This window comes from Eleutherodactylus coqui, chromosome 2 (assembly GCF_035609145.1).
Source record: "Eleutherodactylus coqui strain aEleCoq1 chromosome 2, aEleCoq1.hap1, whole genome shotgun sequence".
Taxonomy (NCBI): domain Eukaryota; kingdom Metazoa; phylum Chordata; class Amphibia; order Anura; family Eleutherodactylidae; genus Eleutherodactylus; species Eleutherodactylus coqui.
In genome coordinates this window covers 116,293,938-116,317,363 of record NC_089838.1, presented here as the reverse complement: position 1 = coordinate 116,317,363, position 23,426 = coordinate 116,293,938, and the positions used below count along the sequence as shown (strand labels likewise).

At 42.9% G+C, this 23,426-nt stretch overlaps 1 protein-coding gene across 2 annotated transcripts in view; it reads left to right on the top strand.

The window, feature by feature from the left end:
* Positions 1 to 23,426, top strand: part of NUP37 (nucleoporin 37) — a 44,319-nt gene extending 20,893 nt beyond the window's left edge. For both annotated transcript variants that reach the window (XM_066591420.1, XM_066591419.1), the window contains exons 3-10: positions 1,086 to 1,210; positions 4,880 to 4,952; positions 8,596 to 8,690; positions 13,184 to 13,274; positions 15,695 to 15,876; positions 17,658 to 17,708; positions 22,310 to 22,403; positions 22,958 to 23,426. In XM_066591420.1, coding sequence (XP_066447517.1) covers positions 1,086 to 1,210; positions 4,880 to 4,952; positions 8,596 to 8,690; positions 13,184 to 13,274; positions 15,695 to 15,876; positions 17,658 to 17,708; positions 22,310 to 22,403; positions 22,958 to 23,071 — 825 coding nt within the window. In that variant the 3' untranslated portion in view covers positions 23,072 to 23,426. The remainder of the gene's footprint in view (positions 1 to 1,085; positions 1,211 to 4,879; positions 4,953 to 8,595; positions 8,691 to 13,183; positions 13,275 to 15,694; positions 15,877 to 17,657; positions 17,709 to 22,309; positions 22,404 to 22,957) is intronic.

Genomic DNA, 23,426 nt, shown 5'->3' with positions numbered 1-23,426 from the left:
CATAGGCTAAGCGATAAGTTTGATTAGTGGGGTCTCCCTGCTGAGCTGTCTGAATCCCTATACCCCCACTGCTCACTCCACCCAATGCAGTGATATAAAGATTAAATGGCACAGCACCCAAAAATGCGCTATTCCGCACTATTCGCTTCAGTGGGGCTAATGGAACTAACTGATTTCAAGCAGTCTGCTGTCTCCGGCATTCCCATTGAAGTTTAATGGAGCAGCACCATGCGTATTCGTCCGTCACTTCATTCAATCTCTGTGTCGCTACGGAGGGTGCAGTGAGGAGGAAAAGGGGACTTAGGGGCCCCAGTTATTTGGATCGTTGGAGGTCTCAGCCATGAGGGCCCCATTGATCAGACTTTTAGCATCTATCCTGTGGTGTCAGTTATGTACATGGAGGCTGTATGCAGGTACTCAAGTCTCTGCAGCTCATTCCTATGGGACGTAGTGGAGAATAATTTCATGGTTATTCTGGTATATGCAAGCTGGCAAATCAAAGGTGTGCAGAGGTTTATTATAGTGGAGTATTACAGAATAAGCTCATCTGCATGAGGCATAAAATGGTATTCAGAGTTGAATGTACCCTTGGATGCATAAACTATTCGCAATAGTAATTTTCTACCAGCACTGTGGTTACAATTAGCCAATATGTCTATTGACAGGCTAAAAAAGTTTGGTACCATGTTATCCAGTAGAGCAAAATGTGATTGTTCTCAGTAAGAGAAACCAAGTAATCTTGTAGATATGATACCTTTTATGGCTAACAAAAATACATGATGTTATAGTGAGATTTTGAACCTACGCAGGGTTCTTCCTCAGGCTTAAATGGTGTGTGCGTGCGTGCGCCTCTTCTGATCTATTCCATTATGCTTGAGGAAGAATCCTGAGAGGTTTGAAAGCACACTATAACATCATGTGTTTTGGTTAGCATTTAAAAGGTATCATATCTACAAGATTGCGTGGTTTCTCTTACTGAGAACAATCACATATTGACAAGCAAAAGGTGGTTCATAAGTATCCATGTATAAGTATGAAAACACATCATTTTATTGTTCAAACTTACATTGTTTAATATAATACAGGATGAAGATTCTAGTGTAAACGGTATAGAGTTCAAGATTCTCAAAAGTTTTCATCATGGAGCTAGAATTGATGCTATAGCATGGAGTCCAGAAACAAAGTGCGATGCTTTGCCTCCCCTTCTAAGGTACTGTTGTTTCAACAACCACCCTTACCGTAATCATTGTTGTCATGAGAAAGTATCCATATTTGTAACTTCTTTTTTTTTTCTATCAACCAATCAAGTCTAAGGCTGGGTTCACACAGGGCGGATTTGCCACGGCTTTGCCGCAGCAGATCCGCCCGCGGCCGCTAATCTCGGGATTAGCCAGCCATGTGGATGAGATTTCTCAGAAATCTCGTCCACACTGGACGGCTAATCCGCTGCGGTAAATCCGGTTGAAACCGCGGCTGCGGCCTGCACAGCTGCGGTTTCAAAAGAAGCAGCATGTCTGTTTACTTTCTTTGTTTTGTTTATTTACGTCGCGGCCGCGCTCTCCTCTATGGGAGCGCCGGCCGCAACGGAAAAGCATGCGGCCGAGCCGCTTCAAAGCCACCGCGGTGGTTCTCCCGGAGAAAATCTTGCGGTTTTTGCTGCGGCCAAACCGCGAGATTTCCGACGGGAATACGCCCCGTGTGAACCCAGCCTAAAATCTCATTCTCACAATTCATAGAGGTTTTAGATAGTCATGGTAAAAAATGCTGCAAAGTAAGAATGCTTTTAAAATTGGAAGTGTTTAAAAGTTAGTTTGGTCAATTAACAAAATGTAACAGGGTTACAACCTCTTCAGAAGAGACCGTGGAAACCAGAAAGGGGCAGGTATATGTCTGTACGTTAAATCGTACTTAATGCCGAGGCTACGGAAAGATATACGTGCAGGAGATGTACACGTGGAATCTTTTTGGGTAGAAATACAGGGAGGGAAAAATAACAAAATCCTGATAGGGGTTTTCTATAGATCACCAAAAGCAACAGAAGAAACTGAAACCTTATCATTGAGGCAAATAGAAGAGGTGTCAAACTGCAATGAAGTAATTATCATGGGGGACTTTAATTATCTGCAGATAATATGGGATAAAAAGACCTGCAAATCTCATAGGGGTGATAAGTTCTTGAGAACAATTAAAGATAAATACCTTACCCAACTTGTGCGGGAGCCAACTAGAGGGAGGCCACTCTGGACTAACAAACCGGACCGAATAAAGGGGGTACAGGTCGAGGGGCACTTGGGGAACAGTGACCACAATATAATTAACTTCCAGCTGTCATTCAATAAGAAGCCTCATCAGGGAGCGACAAATAAACTAAACTTTAGTAAAGCAAAATTTGATTATCTCAAAACTATTATCGGCAACATTAAAGGGGTTGTCCCGCGGCAGCAAGTGGGTCTATACACTTCTGTATGGCCATATTAATGCACTTTGTAATGTACATTGTGCATTAATTATGAGCCATACAGAAGTTATAAGAAGTTTTTCACACACCTGCTCCGTTGCTAGCGTCCTCGTTTCCATGGAGCCGACTAATTTTCGCCATCTAATGGCCAAATTAGCCGCGCCTGCGTAGTCCGGGTCTACTTCTTATCTCAATGGGGCTCCGTGTAGCTCTGCCCCGTCACGTGCCGATTCCAGCCAATCAGGAGGCTGGAATCGGCAATGGACCGCACAGAAGCCCTGCGGTCCACCGAGGGAGAAGATGCCGGCGGCCATCTTCAGCCGGTAAGTAAGAAGTCACCGGAGCGCGGGGATTCAGGTAAGCGCTGTGCGGATTTTTCTTTAGGTCCCTGCATCGGGGTTGTCTCGCGCCGAACGGGGGGGGTTGAAAAAAAAAAAAACCCGTTTCGGCGCGGGACAACCCCTTTAATTGGGACAACATCCTCAAAAATAACACTACAAACGACAAATGGGATAAGTTTAAAAGGATCCTAATCACCTTATGTGAGAAGTTCATTCCCTTTAAAATAAAAGAACTTCAAGTATAAAGAAACCAATGTGGCTCGACAAGATGGTAAGAGAGGCAATAAATGAAAAAAAAGAAAGCGTTTAAAATACTAAAGCAAGAAGGCAGCGAAGAAGCGCTAAAATCGTACAGGGGAAAAAAACAAAATATGCAAAGATGAGATCAAAATTGCTAAGGAGGAGGCAGAAAGACTGATCGCCAAAGAGAGCAAAAACAACCCAAAACTATTTTTCAACTATATTAACAGCAAAAGAGTCTGCACCGAGAGCACTGGCCCTTTAACAAATAATGTAGGAGAAATCATAGAAGACGATAGAGGGAAGGCAAACCTATTAAATATTTTCTTTTCAAGCGTATTCGTGAACGAAAAGGAAATGCCACATGAGATGCAGGGGAACAAAATGAACCCCTCACAAAATATTTCACACCTAACGCAGGAGGAAGTGTGGAACCGGTTAAAGGGGTTGTCCCGAGCCAAAACCTCAAAATTTACTATTAGCCCATTCCCCCTGTCACCCCCCCGGCATAAAGCAGCCCTTTAAAGCGGTTATAAACCGCTTTCCTACTTACCGTTTTGAAGAAAGAATAACTTATAAAGTTCTTCTTCCAAGATGGCGCCTGTGATGTCCCAGGGTGCGTTCCACGGTGCACCGCGCTTCCAGGAGGCTTTCATGCGCGCTCCCGAGACGCTGGTCACGTGAGCAGGTGACTGATGTCATCGGTGGAGGCGTGCACTTGTACTGAATGAAACACCGCTCCCGTGCAGTGATAGCTCGTCTGCGCATGCGCAGACGAGCTGTATCGCGCGGGCACGCTGCAGCGGCTCGTTCACAGCGGAGAGAGGACAGTCTGCGCAAGCGCGTCTAAAACAGACTGCTGAGGAAGAAATTAGACGGCACCATGGCGACGGGGACGCAGAGACAGCGCGAGGACGGAGACAAGTGAGTGAATAACTTCTGTAATGCTCATATTTAATGCACGATGTATATTACAAAGTGCATTAATATGGCCATACAGAAGTGCTTACCCCCACTTGCTTTCTCGGGACAACCCCTTTAAAGAAGATTAAAATCGATAAATCGCCAGGCCCAGATGTAATACACCCAAGGGTTCTAAGGGAACTAAGTGATGTGATAGCTAGGCCACTATATCTAATATTTGTGGATACTATCAAGACCGGGGTTGTACCACTGGATTGGCGCATTGCCAATGTAGTTCCAATATACAAAAAAAGGTCCAAAAGTGAGCCTGGTAACTACAGGCCGGTAAGTCTCACTTCAGTTACTGGAAAAATATTCGAGGGTTTTCTGAGAGACGCCATCAAAGAATACTTCAAGGAGAACGGAATAACTGCTCACCAGCATGAGTTCATGAGGAGTCGATCATGTCAGACCAATCTGATAAGCTTCTACGATGAAGTAAGCTCTAGGCTGGACCTGGGAGAGTCTATTGATCTCGTATATCTGGACTTCTCTAAAGCATTTGACAACGTGCCGCATAATAGGCTGATATATAAAATGAGACAGCTTGGACTGGGTGAAAACGTGTGTAATTGGGTAAAGAACTGGCTTAGAGATAGAAAGCAGAGGGTGGTAATAAATGGTTCGTACTCTGATTGGGCCACCGTCGCTAGCGGGGTGCCACAGGGTTCAGTATTGGGCCCCATTCTGTTCAATATATATTTATCAACGACCTGATAGAGGGGCTGCACAGTAAAATATCAATATTTGCAGATGACACAAAATTATACAATATAATCAATGCAACGGAGGACAATGTATGGCTACAACTCACATTCTATGAAATCTAAAAACCGTAAAGTAGCTCACTTTCAATTTATATTTCTTTTAAACCTAGATTTTGTACGGCCGCAGAGGATCAAACATTAAGGATTTTCAATAGTGATTTCCATGAGCATAATGAATGTAAGGTAAGGACTTTAGTTGGTCTGAAACAATGTTATCACAGTACCTTTTTGTTTTTTCTTTAAGTTCCTTTGTGATACCGTGTTTCCACGGAAAAATGACCCTGTCTTATATTAATTTTTGCCCCAAAAGAGGTGCTAGGTCTTATTTTTGGGGGATGTCTTATTATACTTAGCAGGCTCGGTCCATGTCCCTCCCCCTGCTCTCCGGAGCTCTGATGTGCTAAGCCACGGCATTAATTGGCCAATTCACAGCCTTCCCATTGGTTCATTGAGCGCTGCATTGATTGGTCCTAGAGATCTTCTCAGCCAGTCAGAGCCATCGCTTCCTGAAGGTGGGATTTATGAATCCCATAACCAGGAAGTGATCTTCTGTGGGTGAACGAGGACTACAGGACGCACAGTGGAGTTCCAGATAGCAGCAGAAGGACCCAGACCAAGCCTGCTAGGTAAGTATTCCTTTTTTTTTTTTTTTAATGTAATGCAGCTAGGACTTATTTTAGCGGTAGGGCTTGTATTTCAAGCCTCCCCAAAAACTATGAAAGATCAGGATAGGTCTTATTTTTTGAGAAACTGGGTATATACTGGCCCTTTATGCTACTCAACTAGGTGTTATTTTATTCCAGAGCAATAAATGTAAATATTCGTTCTAGAAAGAGTAATCTAATTAGTTTGGGGTAAGTTCAGACAGATTATTGAATACACCGCATGCTCATTATGTCGCAGAAATGCTGCAGATTTTCACCACAGATTTCACCCTTCATAGGGGTAAAATCCATGTAAAACGCGTGCGATATCTGGCACAATCTGCAGCAGGAATCTTCCCTTGTGTCTGGACTTACACTTGGGGATAAAATGTAGGGTTCACCAGCTAACTTGTAACTTTATTCAACCCTTAAAAAGGCCGCTATGACCACAGGCTTTTAGGGCAGTGCAGTGTTTATTTCATACAGTAGAATGGTCTACCCCAAATATCTGAGCCGCATGGGTCCCATGTCTATTGTTAGTTGCTCACCACCTGCCACATGGGCAGTAGTCCATCTTGCCTCTGCAGCCAGAAGAATGTTGAAAAGCTGCCATCATACATCCACTGAAGATGATTGGACCCCTGTGGCAGCTGTTAAAATATTTGCACAGTAAGAGTGTGCTTCCTTGTAATGACATTGTTGCAGTTTACGTACTTTAGATTTTCGGAATGCCCATACAGAAGATAAGTTAAAGGACTGCACAATCTTTCAAATCGTTGTCTACAAACTTTTTTTTTTTTCTTGATTATTTTCTGCTTTTCGGATTTGTTTCTATGGTAAAAATATTCTAAAATCCATAAAATGACTTAAAGGGGTTGTCCCGCGGCAGCAAGTGGAGTTAAGCACTTTTGTATGGCCATATTAATGTACTTTGTAATATACATCGTGCTTGCGCTGAAGAGGCCGCTCCGGCGTGCTCGCGCCGCACAGGTCTTCTGCGCATGCGCAGAAGACCTCTGCGGTGCGAGCACGCCGGAGCCGGACAGAAGAGGGCAGACTGCGCAAGCACGTCTAATCCAGGGAGAAGGCGGCTTTGGTCGGCGCCATGGAGACGGGGACGCCAACACCGGAGTGGGTAAGTATATAACTTCTGTATGGCCAATATTTAATGCACGATGTATATTACAAAGTGCATTAATATGGCCATACAGAAGTGCTTAACCCCACATGCTATCGCTGGACAACCCCTTTAACCCCTTAATGACCGCCCCATCGGGAAACTACGTCCTGCTGTTGCAGGATGTGTATGGAGGGAGGTAGCGCCGCTATCTCCCTCCATACAGCGCGGGCATCAGCTGTTTATTACAGCTGACAGCCGCGGGCAATAGCCGCACTCGGCCGTTCGCGGTGAGATCGGGGGAGCCGTGCATGTGTCATGGCAGCCAAGGGCCTAATGAATGGCCCCAGGGCTGCCTTAGCAGACTGCCTATCAAGCCATCCACACAGGGTGGCTTCATAGACTGCCTGTAAAAAAGCAGTATGACGTAATGCTATAGCATTACGTCATACTGCAGGAGCGATCAAAGCATCGCATGTTAAAGTCCCCCAGGGGGACTTCAAAGTAATGTAAAAAAAAATAATCAATAAAGTTTTTTTAATTGTTAAAAAAAAAAAAAAAAGTTATAAAAGTTTAACTCACCCCCCTTTTGCCATATCCATTATTAAAAAATCAAAATCATAAAATAAAAATATGTATTTGGTATCGCCGCGTCCGTAAAAGTCCGAACTATCAAAGTAGTGCATTATTTTTCCCGCACGGTGAACGTCGTCTGAAAAAAAAAAATAAAGAACGCCAGAAATACACTTTTTTAGTTACCCTGTCTCCCAGAAAAAACGCAATAAAAAGTGATCAAAAAGTCGTATGTATTCCAAATTGATACTATCGGAAACTTCAGGACATCCCGCAAAAAATGAGCCCTTGCTCAACTACATCGACGAAAAAATAAAAAAGGTATTGCGCGCACAAAATGACCGCAGAAAATAATTGAAAAAAATTAAATATCTTAAAAAAAAATAAAAGTACTACCGAAAAAAAAATACTATACAAGTTTGGTATCGTAGCAATCGTACTGACCCATAGAATAAAAATATCAGGTCGTTTTTGTTGCAATTTGTGTGCTGTAGAAACAGGACGCACCGAAAGATGGTGGAATGTCGTTTTTTTTCCATTTCTCTCCGCTAAGAATTTTTTAAAAGTTTTTCAGTAAATTATATGGTACAATAAATAGTGCCATTGAAAAATACAACTCGTCCCGCAAAAAACAAGCCCTCATACAGCGACGTCAATGGATAAATAAAGGAGCTACCATTTTTTAAAAAGGAGTAGGAAAAAACAAAAATGGAAAAAAGCAAAAAAGCTCCGTCACTAAGGGGTTAATACCCGCTCCCATATAAAACATGGTTCAATTTTGTTTTTCTCCAGACACTAGTGTGTAAAATGTATTGTAATAAGATATTGTATATCTGGAATAGGAATCCAAATATTGTAGGCCACTGCGCATTATGCTACGTTTTTACATCGTACCGAATGTGCAACTTCGTTGTTTTAAACAGAGTTCTATGGATTTTTTTTTTTTTTTGTGTAACTATGGGTACTACATATCACACTAATAATGTAGTCCCAAAGTGCTAAAATATACTGTTAAAATATGTTAAAAGTAATGATTTCCCAGATCATAGCTGCAGTAGTGGGGCTTGGTTTCCATACTCATCCTGGTGATGTGGACATATCAACATTCAATCACTTCTCCTTGTACAAGCATTTAAGTGCTTGGGGACCGAATAGATATGTTAGGAATTTAGGCCACCACACTTGCTCTCCTGTCTTCCATGTGGAGTCCAATTAAAAACCGGGCTCCGCACAGCCCCATACCCAATGTGGCGCACACAGACAAACCCTCACAGCATGCACTGGTCTGATCCAAATATAGGGAAAAATAGGGATGGGGGGAAAAAAAACAGACAGCACTCAAAGGTCAACCCCCGTGCTGCCACTTCTTTCTCATTGTAACCATGTAGCATCATTAGCCTGGTGGTCCAACAAGTCATTATAACATTTACAAAGAAATCCGTATTCGCTTGTGAAATTATTTAAATGTTCTCTCCAATTTGTATTTTGACAGATCCTGAAGGGTCACACCAGCTACATTAATGACGTGGTTTTCTCTTCCTCTGAAGGCAATGAGATTGCTAGTGTCAGTGATGATCACACATGCAGGTAAGACATGCCCTCTGTTTACTGCATGCACATGTGAATCCTAATAAAGAGCTCGCCATTGGCGCAAAGAAGAGGATTTTGTGCTCCTCCCAAATGTTTGTTTGTGTATTAATCCATTCACTTTACAATGGACGGGACAGACTGAAGTAATACAATGTCAGTTACTGCTGGCATGTGAAGGACAAGAGTGTCCAGTTATCTGTTTAACCCCTTAAGGACATGGCCTATTTTGGGCTTAAGGACGCAACGATTTTTAGCGGATTTTCATCTTCATTTTTCAAAAGCCATAACTTTTTTTATTTTTCCGTTAAGACGGCCGTATAAAGGCTTGTTTTTATTGATACCGTTTTTGGGTACATAGCCTATATTGTAAAACTTCTATTATTTTTTTTTTTTTTATGATCGTAGGAAGAGAAAACGCATCAATTCTGCCAAAGATTTTTGTTTGTTTTTTGCAGCATAAATTCTGCAGCATAAATGACACAATACTTCTTTTTTTCTGCTAGTTGGTACAGTTACATCGATACAAAAATTATATACATATATATAAATATTTTTTTTTAGGTTTTTCCACTTTTCTGCAATGAAAACCCCTTTTTTTTTTTTTCTTTTTTTTTGGACGGAGCTCTGTGAGGGCTTATTTTTTGCAAGGCGAGCTGTAGTTTTTATTGGTACATAAGGCTTTTTTGATCACTTTTATTGGTTTTTTTTTTGAGAGACAAAATTCTAAAAATGAGCATTTTGCTTAGTTTTGTACCGTTTTCTTTTACGCTCTTTACCGTGCAGAATAAAAAGCGTGTTCAACTTACTGTACGCAGCGTTACGGACACGACGATACCAAATATGTGGGATTTTTTTATGCTAATATGAGAAAAAGCACACAAGTTTTTTATTTTTTGCACATTTAATTTTATCTTTTTCTTACACAATTTGTATCCCTGTGGGGGTCTTACATCATAGCACTGATAATTGCTATGATAAGGCATTGCAGGGCTTCTCTCCTGCAATGCCTTATCGCTTGTTACAGAGACCATAGGTACAGGCAATACAGGACGCTGGTATCTGACGTCCTGTTGCCCTGGCAACCTGACAGGCTCTCCACGATTATATCGCGAGAGCCCAATGACATCACAGAGGGAGTGTGCTCCCTCTGTGAACCCTTCACATGCCTCGATCTACGTAGATCGCGGCGGGGAAAGAGTTAACAGCGGGGATCGCTGCTTCGATGTACCCCCGCTGTTGCAGCATGAGCCCAGCTAACGGTGATAGCCGTCTCCCTCTGCCGGATAGCGCACAATCTCTTATGATATCGCGCTATCCATAGGACGGAAGTAAATGCCCTGTTGTGGGAAGTACCCTGCTCCCAGGACGTAAACTTGCGCCCTGGAGTGGGAAGGGGTTAAAGCTGTGGTCTCTGTGGCCCAAGGATACATCAACTGGTCAAAAGATATATCAGAATAGCAGAAAGTGTTAATAGATCTGTCAAATTCTCCTGTGCCCATTTTGACAGTTTCTCTTCAATTTCCACACTATGGCAAATTGTTCTAAAGCATTTAAAGGGGTACTCCCTTCTCATCTTAACCAAACATGACTGAGATGGGAATACCAGCCCTTATGCCGTACCCAGCATTACAGAAAATGCCTAACTGGAATAAGTGAAACGCCCAGGTAACAGACATTTTCCATTTTTCCTACTTTAAATGGAACCCATCATCACCATCTACATTATTGGGTTCAAAGGAGGGTACAGGAACTTTCAGGGAGCTGTTTCATACTCCCCAACTTTATGGATACACAGCGCTGTAATGGGGCGCCCGGTGTGTATGAAGCACAGCTGCATAACTTAGCTTATGGGGCTGATGACAGATTGCCTTTAAAGGGAACAGTCAGATCTCTGGCCCACAGACATCACAGTACACACATACTGATTTCAGCAGTCTGTCATTCTGCCTGTTCTCGAAAACTTATATTCGAAAGTATGCAGCGTGGACTGAGGGGAGTTTAGTGTGGCTAATATTTATATGTTCATTGCTCTATCCCTGCACTGATTGACAGGTCTCTCCGTATTACTGTGCTATATAGAGAGTCCAGGCAATCATCGGCTGGGGATGAGGAAAGACTTAAGTTAGCATGCCCACAACCAGCATGACTCTTCAGAAAGCTGTGCGTGCGCACTCCTATAGAGATGCATGGGCCTTCTGGAAAGACTCTAGTTGACGGTCCGGGTGAGCATGAGACAGCTCTCCAGACTTCTCATCACCTCAACTTTAAGCACTGTAACTTAGTTTATGGTGCTTATAGTCGACGACTGACCTGCCATTCCTTCTTTCCTGGGAGTACATGACATCCAGTAACATCCCGGACATTTCTGAGGAAGGGGCTGTGCCCTCGAAACGCATTATTTGTGCTTGCTCCCAATTAATAAAGGAGAAATTGGGTTAATCCCTTTGCTTTTATACAAGGGTTGCACCCGCGGTCCATCATTTTCTCCTTTTTACAATTAAGCATTTCTATGCCCCGTTACCTATGGTGATTGTAATTGGACTCGCAGCAGCCTACTAACTATTATACAAAACAACTATTTGAGTATTCGGTTCACATCCTTAGTAGAAGTTGCTCCACCCTTCTCTTCTCATGTAACTATGGCACTGGCAAAACAAAAATGTTTTATGATTTTTTTTTGAAGTGAGGATGGAAAAATGAAAAGGGGAAGGGAGGGGTTAAAGGGCCAGAACAATAATGTACATCACACAGCATAGAGGGAAATGTCCATAAAGGTGTGTGTAACAGATTTATATATAGGTAGAACGTCTGTCTAGGTTTAGCCCCCTAAACCCCATTTGCATAGTGAAAAGCTTCGGCTTCTAATGGGCATAGTAACCTCTATTCTTTATTCATTGAAATTACCACATTGTCAGCAGTTACTTCACATGGATTCCGTGTAATGATGGCTTAAATCTTGAGAAAGCGTTATGACATTGGATGCAAACCAGAAACCATTGCCAAATATATTAAAAATCAAGTACATTCTAAAAGAACACCAAGAGCATTTTTAAAAGGTCAACTTGCTCTTATTCTGCTTAACTCCAAATATATCATTTCTCTTGTCATGCTCAGACTTTACAGCCGGCTCTTGCATCCTTGTGTTTATGCAAGAGCAGTAAAGGAGGCCATTTAACCTCTAAGTAGCATCCGAAAACACTATGGCTGAAACATACTCCACGCCAAGTGCATGTTCTGTTGCTTCTTTACCCTATATGGGAGAAGGCTTTCTGCAAATTACATGAGATTACTTTTGTGAAGAGAATCCCAACTCCGGGGTCTGTGTAGATGGGCAGCAAGAGGATCTAAACCGATTATATACCCAACTTAATTGGATGTTTTGGACACATCTACTGAGGTTTCATTGTTCATGTAGATGAAGGACCATGTTATAAGGGGTAGTAGATATGCTTTCTTATGTTATATAATTATTATTTCATAGGATGAATTTGTTGCCATCCATCTGGCTTTTTCATATGGCTGGGGCTCGTTCTATTATAAATTTTTGGTTAATAGAGATGAGCGAGCGTACTCGCTAAGGGCAAATACTCGAGCGAGTAGTGCCTTATGCGAGTACATGCCCGCTCGTCTCAAAAGATTCGGGTGCCGGCGGGGGCGAGTGGTGAGTTGGGGGGGAGAGAGATCCCCCCCCCCCCCCCCCCGTTCCTCCCCGCTCTCCCGGGCCGGCACCTGAATCTTTTGAGACGAGCGGGCGGGTACTCGCATAAGGCACTACTCGCTCGAGTATTTGCCCTTAGCGAGTATGCTAAGTTCCTGTGGAGATTTGGTTTAGTATATTAATTTTCTTAAGACCGTGTAATAGAAATCTTTTAAAATAGCCCCAGTGTTAATTTTCTCTTAAATTGTTATAATATTTTAATTGGCATGGCCTAATGTTTGTCTCCTGGACATAGTGGAGGAGGCTCCTGCTGCAGCCACATATGAGACTGGTGGCTTATTTGCGTGTTCGTATATCGGCCGTGTTTCCACGCCTGGCCGCTTATATGGTGTCCCTTTCTGCAGGGGTAGGAGGCGGGTTGGGCCGGAAGCAGTGCACTGAGCTCCCGCCCCCCCCCCCCCCCCCTTGCCACTATTTGCAATGGGAGGGGGCAGGGCAGAACTTGACTCTGCCCTGTCCTGCCCCTCCCATTGCAAACAGTGGTGAGGGGGCGGGAGCTCAGTGCACTGCTTCCGGCCCAACCCGCCTCCTACCCCTGCAGAAAGGGACAGCGTATATCTACCAGGCGTGAAAAGCTGGCCGATTTATACGGACGTGTGAATAAGCCCTGAGAGGGAGGAATTGCTGGGATTGATTTCCTCCTTGTGTATTGTCTGTATTTAGTTTCTCTCTAAAAGAATATGTTTATCAATTTCAACGTTTCCCACAAATTCTGTACTATTTTCCATGCCTTGATTATTGTATTTTTGTTTTTTTTGTAAATTCTTTTTAGAGTTTGGGACTTAGCTGGTAACCGACTTGCAATGTTTATGCTGCGTTCCCCTGGGATGAGTGTTGTTTGGCATCCACTAGAGGCTTACAAGGTTTGAATTGGTCTGTTTTATGTCGCCATCAATTATTAAACATTTGTCCACATAATTCTATATTATCTGTATTCAAGAGAACTTGTCACGTCCCTAATTATACACAGGCTAGTGACAAACAGGCAGATCTGATCAGCAGTTTTGGAAAACTTACATTTGAAAGTTTTTGTAGCATGGGCCGAGTGTAGTCCGTGCCGCTGATGGACAAGTCTCTCTGTATGCACATTAAGGGCAACTTTCCACGGGCATATGCGCAAAAACATGTTAGCGCGACGTATTTGCGCCATGAATATCGAGCTTTTGCATGCGTTTTTGTGTATTTTACTAGATTTTTTTATTTATTTATTTTTTTGCTGTAAGGGGCCTTTCTCACATGGGTATGGGACACACCTGTTGCTTGATTTAAAAGGCTAATTAGTTCCAGGTGTCTTTCCCGTGATTCAAACTTGACGCTCCATGACATAGTTATGTCATGGAGGTCTGTATAGAGCGGGATCGGGAATCAATCCTGTTCCATACAATGTGGGTGTCGGCTGTCTGACAGCTGACATCCACCTGCAACAGTGGATTTCGGCTGTTAACCTCTTTAAATTCCACTGTCAATTCTGACATCAGCATGGGGTGCCATTCAGTTGCCATGGCAGCCGAGGGCCTTCTGAAGGCTGCCATTGCAGATTGCCTAATGAGCCATGCCTGTTCTGTGGCTTGATAGACTGTCTATTAGATCACGGTATAATGTGATACTTTGATCGTTTCAGTGGTATAATGTAATGACAAACGATCTCAAGTTCCCTATGGTGGGACAAAAAAAACATTTAAAAATTAGTAAAACGCTTTTATTAATAAAAAGCAAAGTTAATAAAAGATTGACCACCCCTCCATTTCCATATTTATAATCAAAATTTTAAAAAGACGTGTTATTGCTGCGTCTATAAGTCCAATCTATCAAAGTAACACATTATTTATCCCGCATGGTGAACGTCGTCAGAAAAAAAAAATGAAGTTCTGTTTTTTTTTTGTTTGTTTTTTTCCTTTCTCTAAGAAAAAATGTACGGTAATAAAAAGCGATCAAAAAGTCATACTTTAAAATGGTACCAATTGACGCTGCAGGAAGTCCCGCAAAAAATCAAGCCCTCACACAACTGTCGACAAAAAAATTAATAGTTATGGCGGCTGAGTAATTTTATTTTTTTTCCAAAGATTAGTATTTTTTTTAAAGTACTATATAAATTTTGTATTGTCACAATCGTGCTGGGCTCATACAATCATGTTGGTATAGTGTATTTATCCACTGTGCCAATCTCCTATAGGTGGCCATGTTGCCACTCACACTTATTACGAAAAAAAAATGTGCGCAAGAAAAATTGCAGCATGATCCATCTTGGGCGTGTATTATGCGCACATTAATGCCAAGATAGTACATGGCAATGGGTGGCACGCAGCAAGTACTCAATAGAAAGCAATTGCGTTTTGTTTTTTTTTCTCACTGGTACCATTTAAAAATGTAACTCGCCCCACGAAAAAAAAACAAGCCCTCGTGTAGCCATGTCACCGGAAAAATAAGTCATTTTTTTAGGTGAGAAGGGAAAAGGTGAAGATGAAAAAACAAAAGGGCTGTAAGGGGTAGAAAACCTTATACTCCTCACCGGATCCCCCACCGCTCCCGTTCCGACGCTGCAGTCTTGACTCCAGCAATGTCGTCCCTATGACTGCTGCAGCAAATTTTCGGCTGATTATCAGCAGGTAATTAAAGAGGTGATTTCCAAAGTGACTAAAATCCAACAAATGCCATTTTCCACATAACAGGATTTTCTGCGGTGTGACTGCCGTGAATGTTTTGTAGGTATTTGAGTGAGGGCGGTTTCACATCTGTGGCAGGAATTCTGCTTATCTGCTCCATTCAGGGAGCAGGAAAGATGGAACCCCCGCAGCTGAATGGTTCGGGCTATGGACGGAACCGAAGAGCACTGGACTGACCCCACTGACTATAAAGGGGCCCCATCGGCCTTCTGCCCAGCTTTACCGGCTTTTGGACAGAAGGAGGACTGTTCACAGCGCTTTTTCTTCCGGTATTTTCAGCCGGGATAGACACAGATGGGAAACGCCCGACTTTGCCTATGATATGTTGCTATTAATATAATAGGCATCATGAAAAGTAGGTAACCCCTCTTGCCTGAATTTCTACGGAAAATGGATATGTTACTTTTGGAAATCACCTCTTCAGTTGGCTGCCGCGGTCACGAGTCCCAGTGACTATGTGCCGTTCCTGGAAGAAGGGTGCAGCAGGCGCTGTCGCAACAGTGCTCTGGGGGATTGGATGAGGGAAGTATGACTTTGCTTGTATGCAATTTTGTTTAATCTCCAGGCTACCCTGTTTTTTGTCTTTCATGTTGTAACATGATATATGTTCTTGCTTGCAGCTGTTGGTGGCTGAGAAGACTGGCATGATCCGTATATATGATCTGATTAAGCATCAAGCTATTCTGTCACTTGAATCCTTGCAGATGCCCCTCATGTCTGCAGACTGGTGCTTACATAATACTTTCAGAGTAGGAGCTGTCGCAGCGAATGACTGGGTAATTTGGGAGATGCCACGCTCCAGGTTAGTGACTGCTTCTAAGGTGTGTGTGTGCGTGCGTGCGTGCTATATATTGGGCAGAGTAACAAATCCATGACAGGTTTTCATGTTTTAGGGCAGAGATCACATTGCTTTTTCTGTATACACTAAATTTACACTTTTTATGCTATTAAGTCTGAAAACGTATACTTTATATATTGTACAGTATGCTGTAATGCACAGTACATTTGTCCCTCTAGAACTGAGAAAGATCAACAAACAACTTTAAATTTGGCGCAGAGTGGTAAGGCAGCAGTATGCAGCCCTAAGCTCTTGCTCACAAACTGAATGTAGCGAGTTCAATCCCCGCTTCGTTCAGGTAGCCGGCTCAAGGTTGACTCGGCCTTCCAAAGTCGGTAAAATGAGTATCAGCTTGGTGGGGGGGTAATAAAAAAAAAATAAAAAAAATCTTGTTATTTGTATAGCAGCAACCTATTCCACAGCGCTTTCAAGCTATTTTATTTTTCTTATAATACATTTTCCCTTTTTTTTTTTTTTTCAGAAAGTATACATTTTTGTAAAAACACATGCAAACGTATACTTTTTTAATGGATACATTTTTTATAAAAGCATGTACTGCAAATGAATTATAACTTTTTATTCGCTTTTACTCTTTTGTGACCTATACATTAACTAATATGTTCAAAGTACTCAAAAAATGGGAAGATGGAATAATGCCATTACAGCGTCACCTCTTGGAAGGCAGCATTCCTGCAAGTCTACGTCTGACTTCTTTTAATAGGCCGTTTAACAATGACTGAGAATCAAAGCCTGAGGCTTCTGCAGAAGGAAAAAGATAATCATATACTCAGACTGTTTTAGGGTATTTGCCCGTCATCCGCATACAGTATGTTGCTGGCTTGCTGAGTGAGAAGCCTGTGACATGAGTCGGGAGGGATAAAGTTTCTCCTTAAGGAGAGCATCTAGAAGGTGTAAGCCAACTTACAAGGCCATGTATTTTCCTGGTCATTGTTAAAAGATCACATTACCCGCCATGCTAGAGGCCCATACTCCATTACTTGACATCTGCTGTATATGTATGGTGGTTGTTGGGAAGAGGTTAAAATAAAACTGTGTGAAACCACTCTTAAAAGGGGATTCCCAAGTGTTTTCTTATTTTTCAGGATTGCCTACAGTAAAAAAAAAAAGAACATGTACTCTCCAACCCTGGACCCCCGCCGTTCCAGTGCTGGATCTCCCGTTCTCCCGCTTCTTCTCCCGTGTGCTGTGACTGGCTGCAGCATGTATGTAGAGCTAGTGGGAGAATGGGAGGTGGGGGTCCAGAGCTAGTGAGGGTGTGGGTTTTAATTGTTTCAGGAATTTGTGCATTTTGAAAACAAAAATCAGTTCTGAAAGCCCTTTTAAGGGTGTGTTCACACGGCACGCAAATGCTGCAAAATTTCCACAGTGGGTGCGCGAGGACTTCAGAGGTGAGCGCTGTATTAGCCAAAATTGGCTACAGATACGCAGTTGATTTCAAGTTAAAATCCGCACCAGTGGTGTGGATTTTGGACTGGGTTTTGGGTGCAGAATGTTCTGTTGTGGATATTCCGCAGCATTTCTGCCTCGTAGGAGCGTAACCTAAAGAGATTTATTAGGACTGAGCCAGGTCTCTCCAGGTGAATGGAGCTAAACTGTACCAGACCGCCCGCAAGAGACCTTCTTTTTTTCTAATCCTGTTACTTGTTGAAGAAAATGCTTTAAATGTCTGAATTAAATTTTGCTTATTATATTTGAAAATAGTGTTAATATATTTTGTTTTTTAGCTACCCTCAAGATAATAATCCTGTACATGCTGACAGAGCGACACGCTTCAAGTAGGTTTTCCCATATAGTTTCCCTTTCTCTATTACTTGTCCTGCATACATTAACTAGCCATGATATGGAATGATACAGTTGTCTGAAAAGAAGCGTATAATCTCAGTGCCTTCTAGCGCACAGGGAGTCACGGGGGGCCGTAGGAGGTCTGTGATCTGTACGGATGTCAGCCTGCAGTCTCTCTGTGTCCGCAGGGGGGAGCTTGCAGACAGTGGCCATGTCTATATCTGTATGGCTATAACTATATCTGTAGCATGGTACGCAAACCACTTATGGCTGAGCTTAGAAGGGGATCGTTGTATATTTAGAAGGGCAACACTTCACCAAAGTATGGTACGCGGGGACCGAAGATCACTTTCACTGGCCAGAGTGTAGGTCTTGGGAATCTATTAAAGTCAAGAATTCTAGATTTCTAATGCTACCACTCTTTCAGATGCAGTGTTTGGGGCGCAGTACTGGTGTAGACTTGGGAATCAACCTGAAAGGTTACTTCCTGGTTGTGTGTATAAGGCCACTCTCACACAGGCGTTTTTTCAGCGCAGGGCTAAACACTGTCAATCGCTACCATTGATTTTAATGGGGCTCCTAAGACAAGCGTTAAAACGCAGCCTTTTTTCAAGAGCTGTCTGTTCGAATTTTATGCGTTTCTGCGTTTTAAATGGGATGTAACCACATTCTACCGCTTTTTTAGCAGCTTTTTTGATGGGGTGCGCTAAAACAAGCTGTCGGACACAGGGAGCTGTGGCCGAAAGCGAAAATAAAATTGCAGCAGAGCGTTGCGATTTAAATTACGACGCTTTGCCGCGTTTGTATGAGAGTGACTTTAGGGAAGATTGGGCACAGGGGGCTGCAAGTGACTTCCGGAGAAAGATTACTTACCTCTCCCCCTTGAACTTTTCTTCATGTTACTACCACCACTTCTTGGGACAGTATATGTGCTCTTTGTCATATTTGGGGTGCCTTTTTCATCTTTCTTTAGGCCATTTACATGTGACGATTATCGCGGATAATTTGTTTAAATGAACGACTGTGCATGTTCGTCGTCATTGTTCGTTTCTCGCTGAGTGTAAACGGTCCACGCTTCATATAGAATGTCATGGTCACTTATGTGAGGATAAGTATATGTAGACTTAATGTAGGTATACGTGACATGTTTTATTAGGAGCGGCTACACATTTCAGGCTCTGCTTGGTTCAGGATGAAATGAGAAAATGTCTACTTTTGCTGGTTAGGGCGTCAAGCGATCTTCCGGGCCTGGAGAAACAAGGATGGCCGCAGCACTTCTCTACTACCTGATTCCCACGGTGCATAGTATGCTACGGTAGTCTAAGACACTTCATGCTGCTCTCACTGGCCAGCACTGGTTAATCAAAGCAGGTGATGTGTCTTATAATAATGTATACTAATACACAGTGTGCACCACGTAGTCAGAGAGGCTACTGTGACCATCTTTGTTTCTCCAGGCCCGGAGGATCACTTTAAAATACAGCTGCAAACGCTGAACAAATTTGCGCTGTGGAAGTACCTTTTTAAAGGGGTTTCCCACAATCAACCCTAATAGTAGGGGTACATGACCTCTCCTGGTCTGAGGACCACATTGTCACATTGAATCAAGCTTAAAAGCCACGATAAAGCTTAACAGATTATTACCTTCTCTGACATTGAGATACATTAAAAGTATATGCCCTAATTCACTGACCCGCTGCAGGGTGCACTTCCAGGAGTGCCCTATCGGAAAAATGATGACCTCGTTCTGCACCTATAAGCATGCTAGAGAGGCCATGCATGCACCTACTTCCCTCCATTGAAAACTATGAGCGTTGTGATAAGTCTAGCATTTCACAACTTGTGTAAACTACATTAGAAAGAGCCGCATGCATGGACTGCCATCTGTAACTCAGACTCCTTTCTCGACTTAAGGGACCCATTCTCCTGATACATGAGGGGCCCAGAGATGACTATACAGTGTACAAATATATGCCACTCTTCTCTGGCATCAGCAACTAGATGTGAGCAGACAAGCGTTTTGGGCCCAGATGGATGGGGGTTGCACAAAAAGGGATCTGGGGCTGCATGTGGCCCCGGTTTGCAGGTTGTACATACCTGCTTTAAGGACACTTCAAATTGATATACCATAAATGCTCAATATAAAAAAAAAAAACTTTCAGAAGGGTTGACCCACAAAAAGAACATTTTCCTCAATCCACAGGATAGGGGAGAAGTATCTGAAATTCAAGGGTCCAATGTCTGAGGCCCCACTGATCACAACAGGGTCCCAAGTGTCCCTGAAGGAATGGAGCGGTGGTCATGTGTAGTCTCTACTGACCCATCTCCAAACTCCTTGAAAGCCTGGTATACTTTCGTTGTAATGAGCTTATCTCCCAGATCACTCTCTGATTGACCCCTTGCAGTCTGGCTTTCATTCTCTCACACTTTTGAATTCTACAGAATCTGCTCTTACTATCTTCTGACAGCTCATTTGAATGGCGACCACTCTCTCCTGATCCTCCTGGATCTCTGTGGCATTCCATATTGTAGATCACCAAGTTCTCTTCCAGTATGGTCCGCTATATTGGTCTTAATGATACTGCACTGTCATGGTTTTCCTCTTACCTTTCTGGCTGCTCAATATCATTCATTGTATATTTTTTCCTCTTTCCCTTGCTGTTGGGGTACAGTCCTTGGTCTTCTCCGCTTTTCCATCTACATGGCCCTTATTGAGCAAACTACTAGTAGATTTGGCTTTCAATGATATCTTTACGTTGGCGATAGCCAATTTTATACTTCTTCCCGTGACGTTACACCTCTGCTTCTACAAAACGCCAATAATTGTCCGTCTGCTGTTTCTAATACTATGTCGTCTCAGTATCTAAAATTTGAATCTCTCAAAAACTGAACTTCTTGTGTTTCCTCCATCTCCCGATTGACATAAACCTAATATCTCCTTCTCAGTCTGTGGTACCACCATAACTCCTCAGAAGCACGTCCCTTGCATCATATTTGATTCTGACCTTTCCTTCACTCCTCGTATTCAGCCACTTGCTCGCTTATATCACCTGCACCTCAAAATCCTCTCCCGAATCTACTCTTTCCACACTGCGGAAATGGCAAATACTCTTAGGGCTCGTTCACATGGGTGTAAGCGCATTTCGGCTGCACAAATTCGCCGCGTGTTTGTGCAACCGAAAATTGCTTACGCTCTAATTTTTGGGCTGCTTTGGCGTATTTTTGTGTGCGCAAATGCACTGCGTATTTGTGCACAGAAAAAAATACATACAAAATCGCATTTTGTGTATATACGCAGGTTTCCTGCCTATGTCGTGCCCATTTATTTCACTGGGCTGTAAAGTGTGCAAATATGCACCAAGATAGGATACGCCACATAATTTTGCACGCGATCGCACATCGCATGAAAAAAGTGTCATGTGAACAAACCCATTAAAATTAATGGGTTCTATTCACTGTATATTACACCCACAAAAATTGTGTGCATAATATGCTGCGTAAATATGCTCATGTGAACAAATCCTAACTGTCGCAATTATCCACTCTCTGCTTGATTAATGCAACTTGTTACTGATCAGTCTTCCCCTCGCTATACTCTCTCCTCTCCAGTCCATCCTAAATGCAGCAGGCAGGCTCAACTTCTTGCCGGCCGCTGCACTGAGGCCTCCACCCTGTGCCGGCCGCTGCACTGAGGCCTCCACCCTGTGCCGGCCGCTGCACTGAGGCCTCCACCCTGTGCCGGCCGCTGCACTGAGGCCTCCACCCTGTGCCGGCCGCTGCACTGAGGCCTCCACCCTGTGCCGGCCGCTGCACTGAGGCCTCCACCCTGTGCCGGCCGCTGCACTGAGGCCTCCACCCTGTGCCGGCCGCTGCACTGAGGCCTCCACCCTGTGCCGGCCGCTGCACTGAGGCCTCCACCCTGTGCCGGCCGCTGCACTGGTTGTCCGTCCACTATAGAATATAATTTAAACTCATCACACTCATGCATAAAGCTCTCCACAGTGCTGCACCGTCCAATATCTCCTCCATCATCACTGTCTACTGCCCTACCCGTACTGTCTGCTTTGCTAAAGACGTTAGACTAAATTCATCTCTAATCCAAACCTCCCACCTACAAGATTTTTCCTGAGCCACACCAGTTCTCTGGAACGCGCTACCCCAATCAATCAGGGTTATTCCCAACACCGACCGCTTTCAACGTGCCACAACACCGCATCTTTTTAGGGAGGCCTATTGTATTCCCCACTCTAAACTCTTCTCTATCTATCTTGCCTCTACACTCTCCCTTGAAAAAGTGAGTCGCTTTTTCCCACTGCCCCACCACCACCACCACCACATCACAGCTCTTATCTGTTAATCACCGGTCTGAATAGACTCACACAGCTTATATTATATACTGTGTATGCTTTCTTATAGTCTGTAAGCTGTTGCAAAAAGAGCCCTCACCCCTAATGTTCAAGATGTACTTTGGCTTATTACTGGGTGTTATGACCTACTTTTTGTATGTTTTCCCCAATTTGTAAAGCTTCAGAATATATTGGTGCGATATAAAAAAAATAGTTGTATTTATTTACTTTTTTTTTTTTTTTTGTAGGTGGTCCAAATGTAATGAGAACTTATTTGCAACTACTGGATATCTAGGAAAGATGAACACTCAACTTGTTATCCATCATTTAGGGCATCCACATGTAAGAAAGTCTAACTAAACCTATAGATGTAGCAATGCACTGGCAGACCAGTTCTATTTTCTCTACAATTGGTGGTGCTCGTATGTGAAGAGTAAAAGTACCTGCCTTCCATCAGGGTGGCCATTTGGGTATTTAGAGCAAGGTTACTTATTTTGTATTGTTACTGAGGGGAGTCTGACAGCAATAGGGAAAAAAAAGTTTTGACTCATGTCATGGTTAAGTGAGCAATCCTCCTTATGACTTGTCAGCTACCCCAAGATCATTGTGAACTTTGTTTCGTCCCATGTAGGCAGGATCAATATAGATCTCATCTCTGAACAAGACTAATAAAACCATAGCCTATTTGGAATCTGTGCATTCTACAAAAGTCATGTGCTTAATGGGAGCAGGGGTTCACTATTTCCCATCATTGCCGGTTTTTAAGGGGGTTATTTTGTGAAAGTTTCTCTGCAGATTGTGATTTCCTGTCTGTAACATTGTATGTGTTCATTTAAATCTGTTGTTCATATGGAGAGTAACTAATGCTGTTTTCACCATATACATTTTGTTTTCAGCCCCTCCTCATTGGCTCGGCCCCTGTGGGTTCTGGACTCAGCTGGCATCGGTCACTACCGCTCTGTGTTGTTGGAGGATACCGCAAGCTTTACTTTTGGCTTACTGAAATGTAACTGTACAGAAAGGAGTGAAAGGGCTACAATCCTGTTCATATTCACATGTGAACATCAAAGATTAGGCCATCAGGTTTTAAAAGCTGGGGAATACCTTTAATCCCCCAAGGATCAGGCTGTGTTACGGTTTAACCAAGGGAAATTTTGACCGTTGTGCTGCTGTTTAAAGAATGGCAATTTTGTACTTGGTTTATATCTATCTTTGTTTATTGCTTGCTGTTTTCTTTCAGGACAAGACAGAGGTTATATACGTGAATGTATATATTTTTACTTCTAAAGCAGGGGAATGAGAAATGAAATTATAAAAAAAATCTAATTTTTATTATCTTAAGTGTGGCAAACCTATTAAATTGTT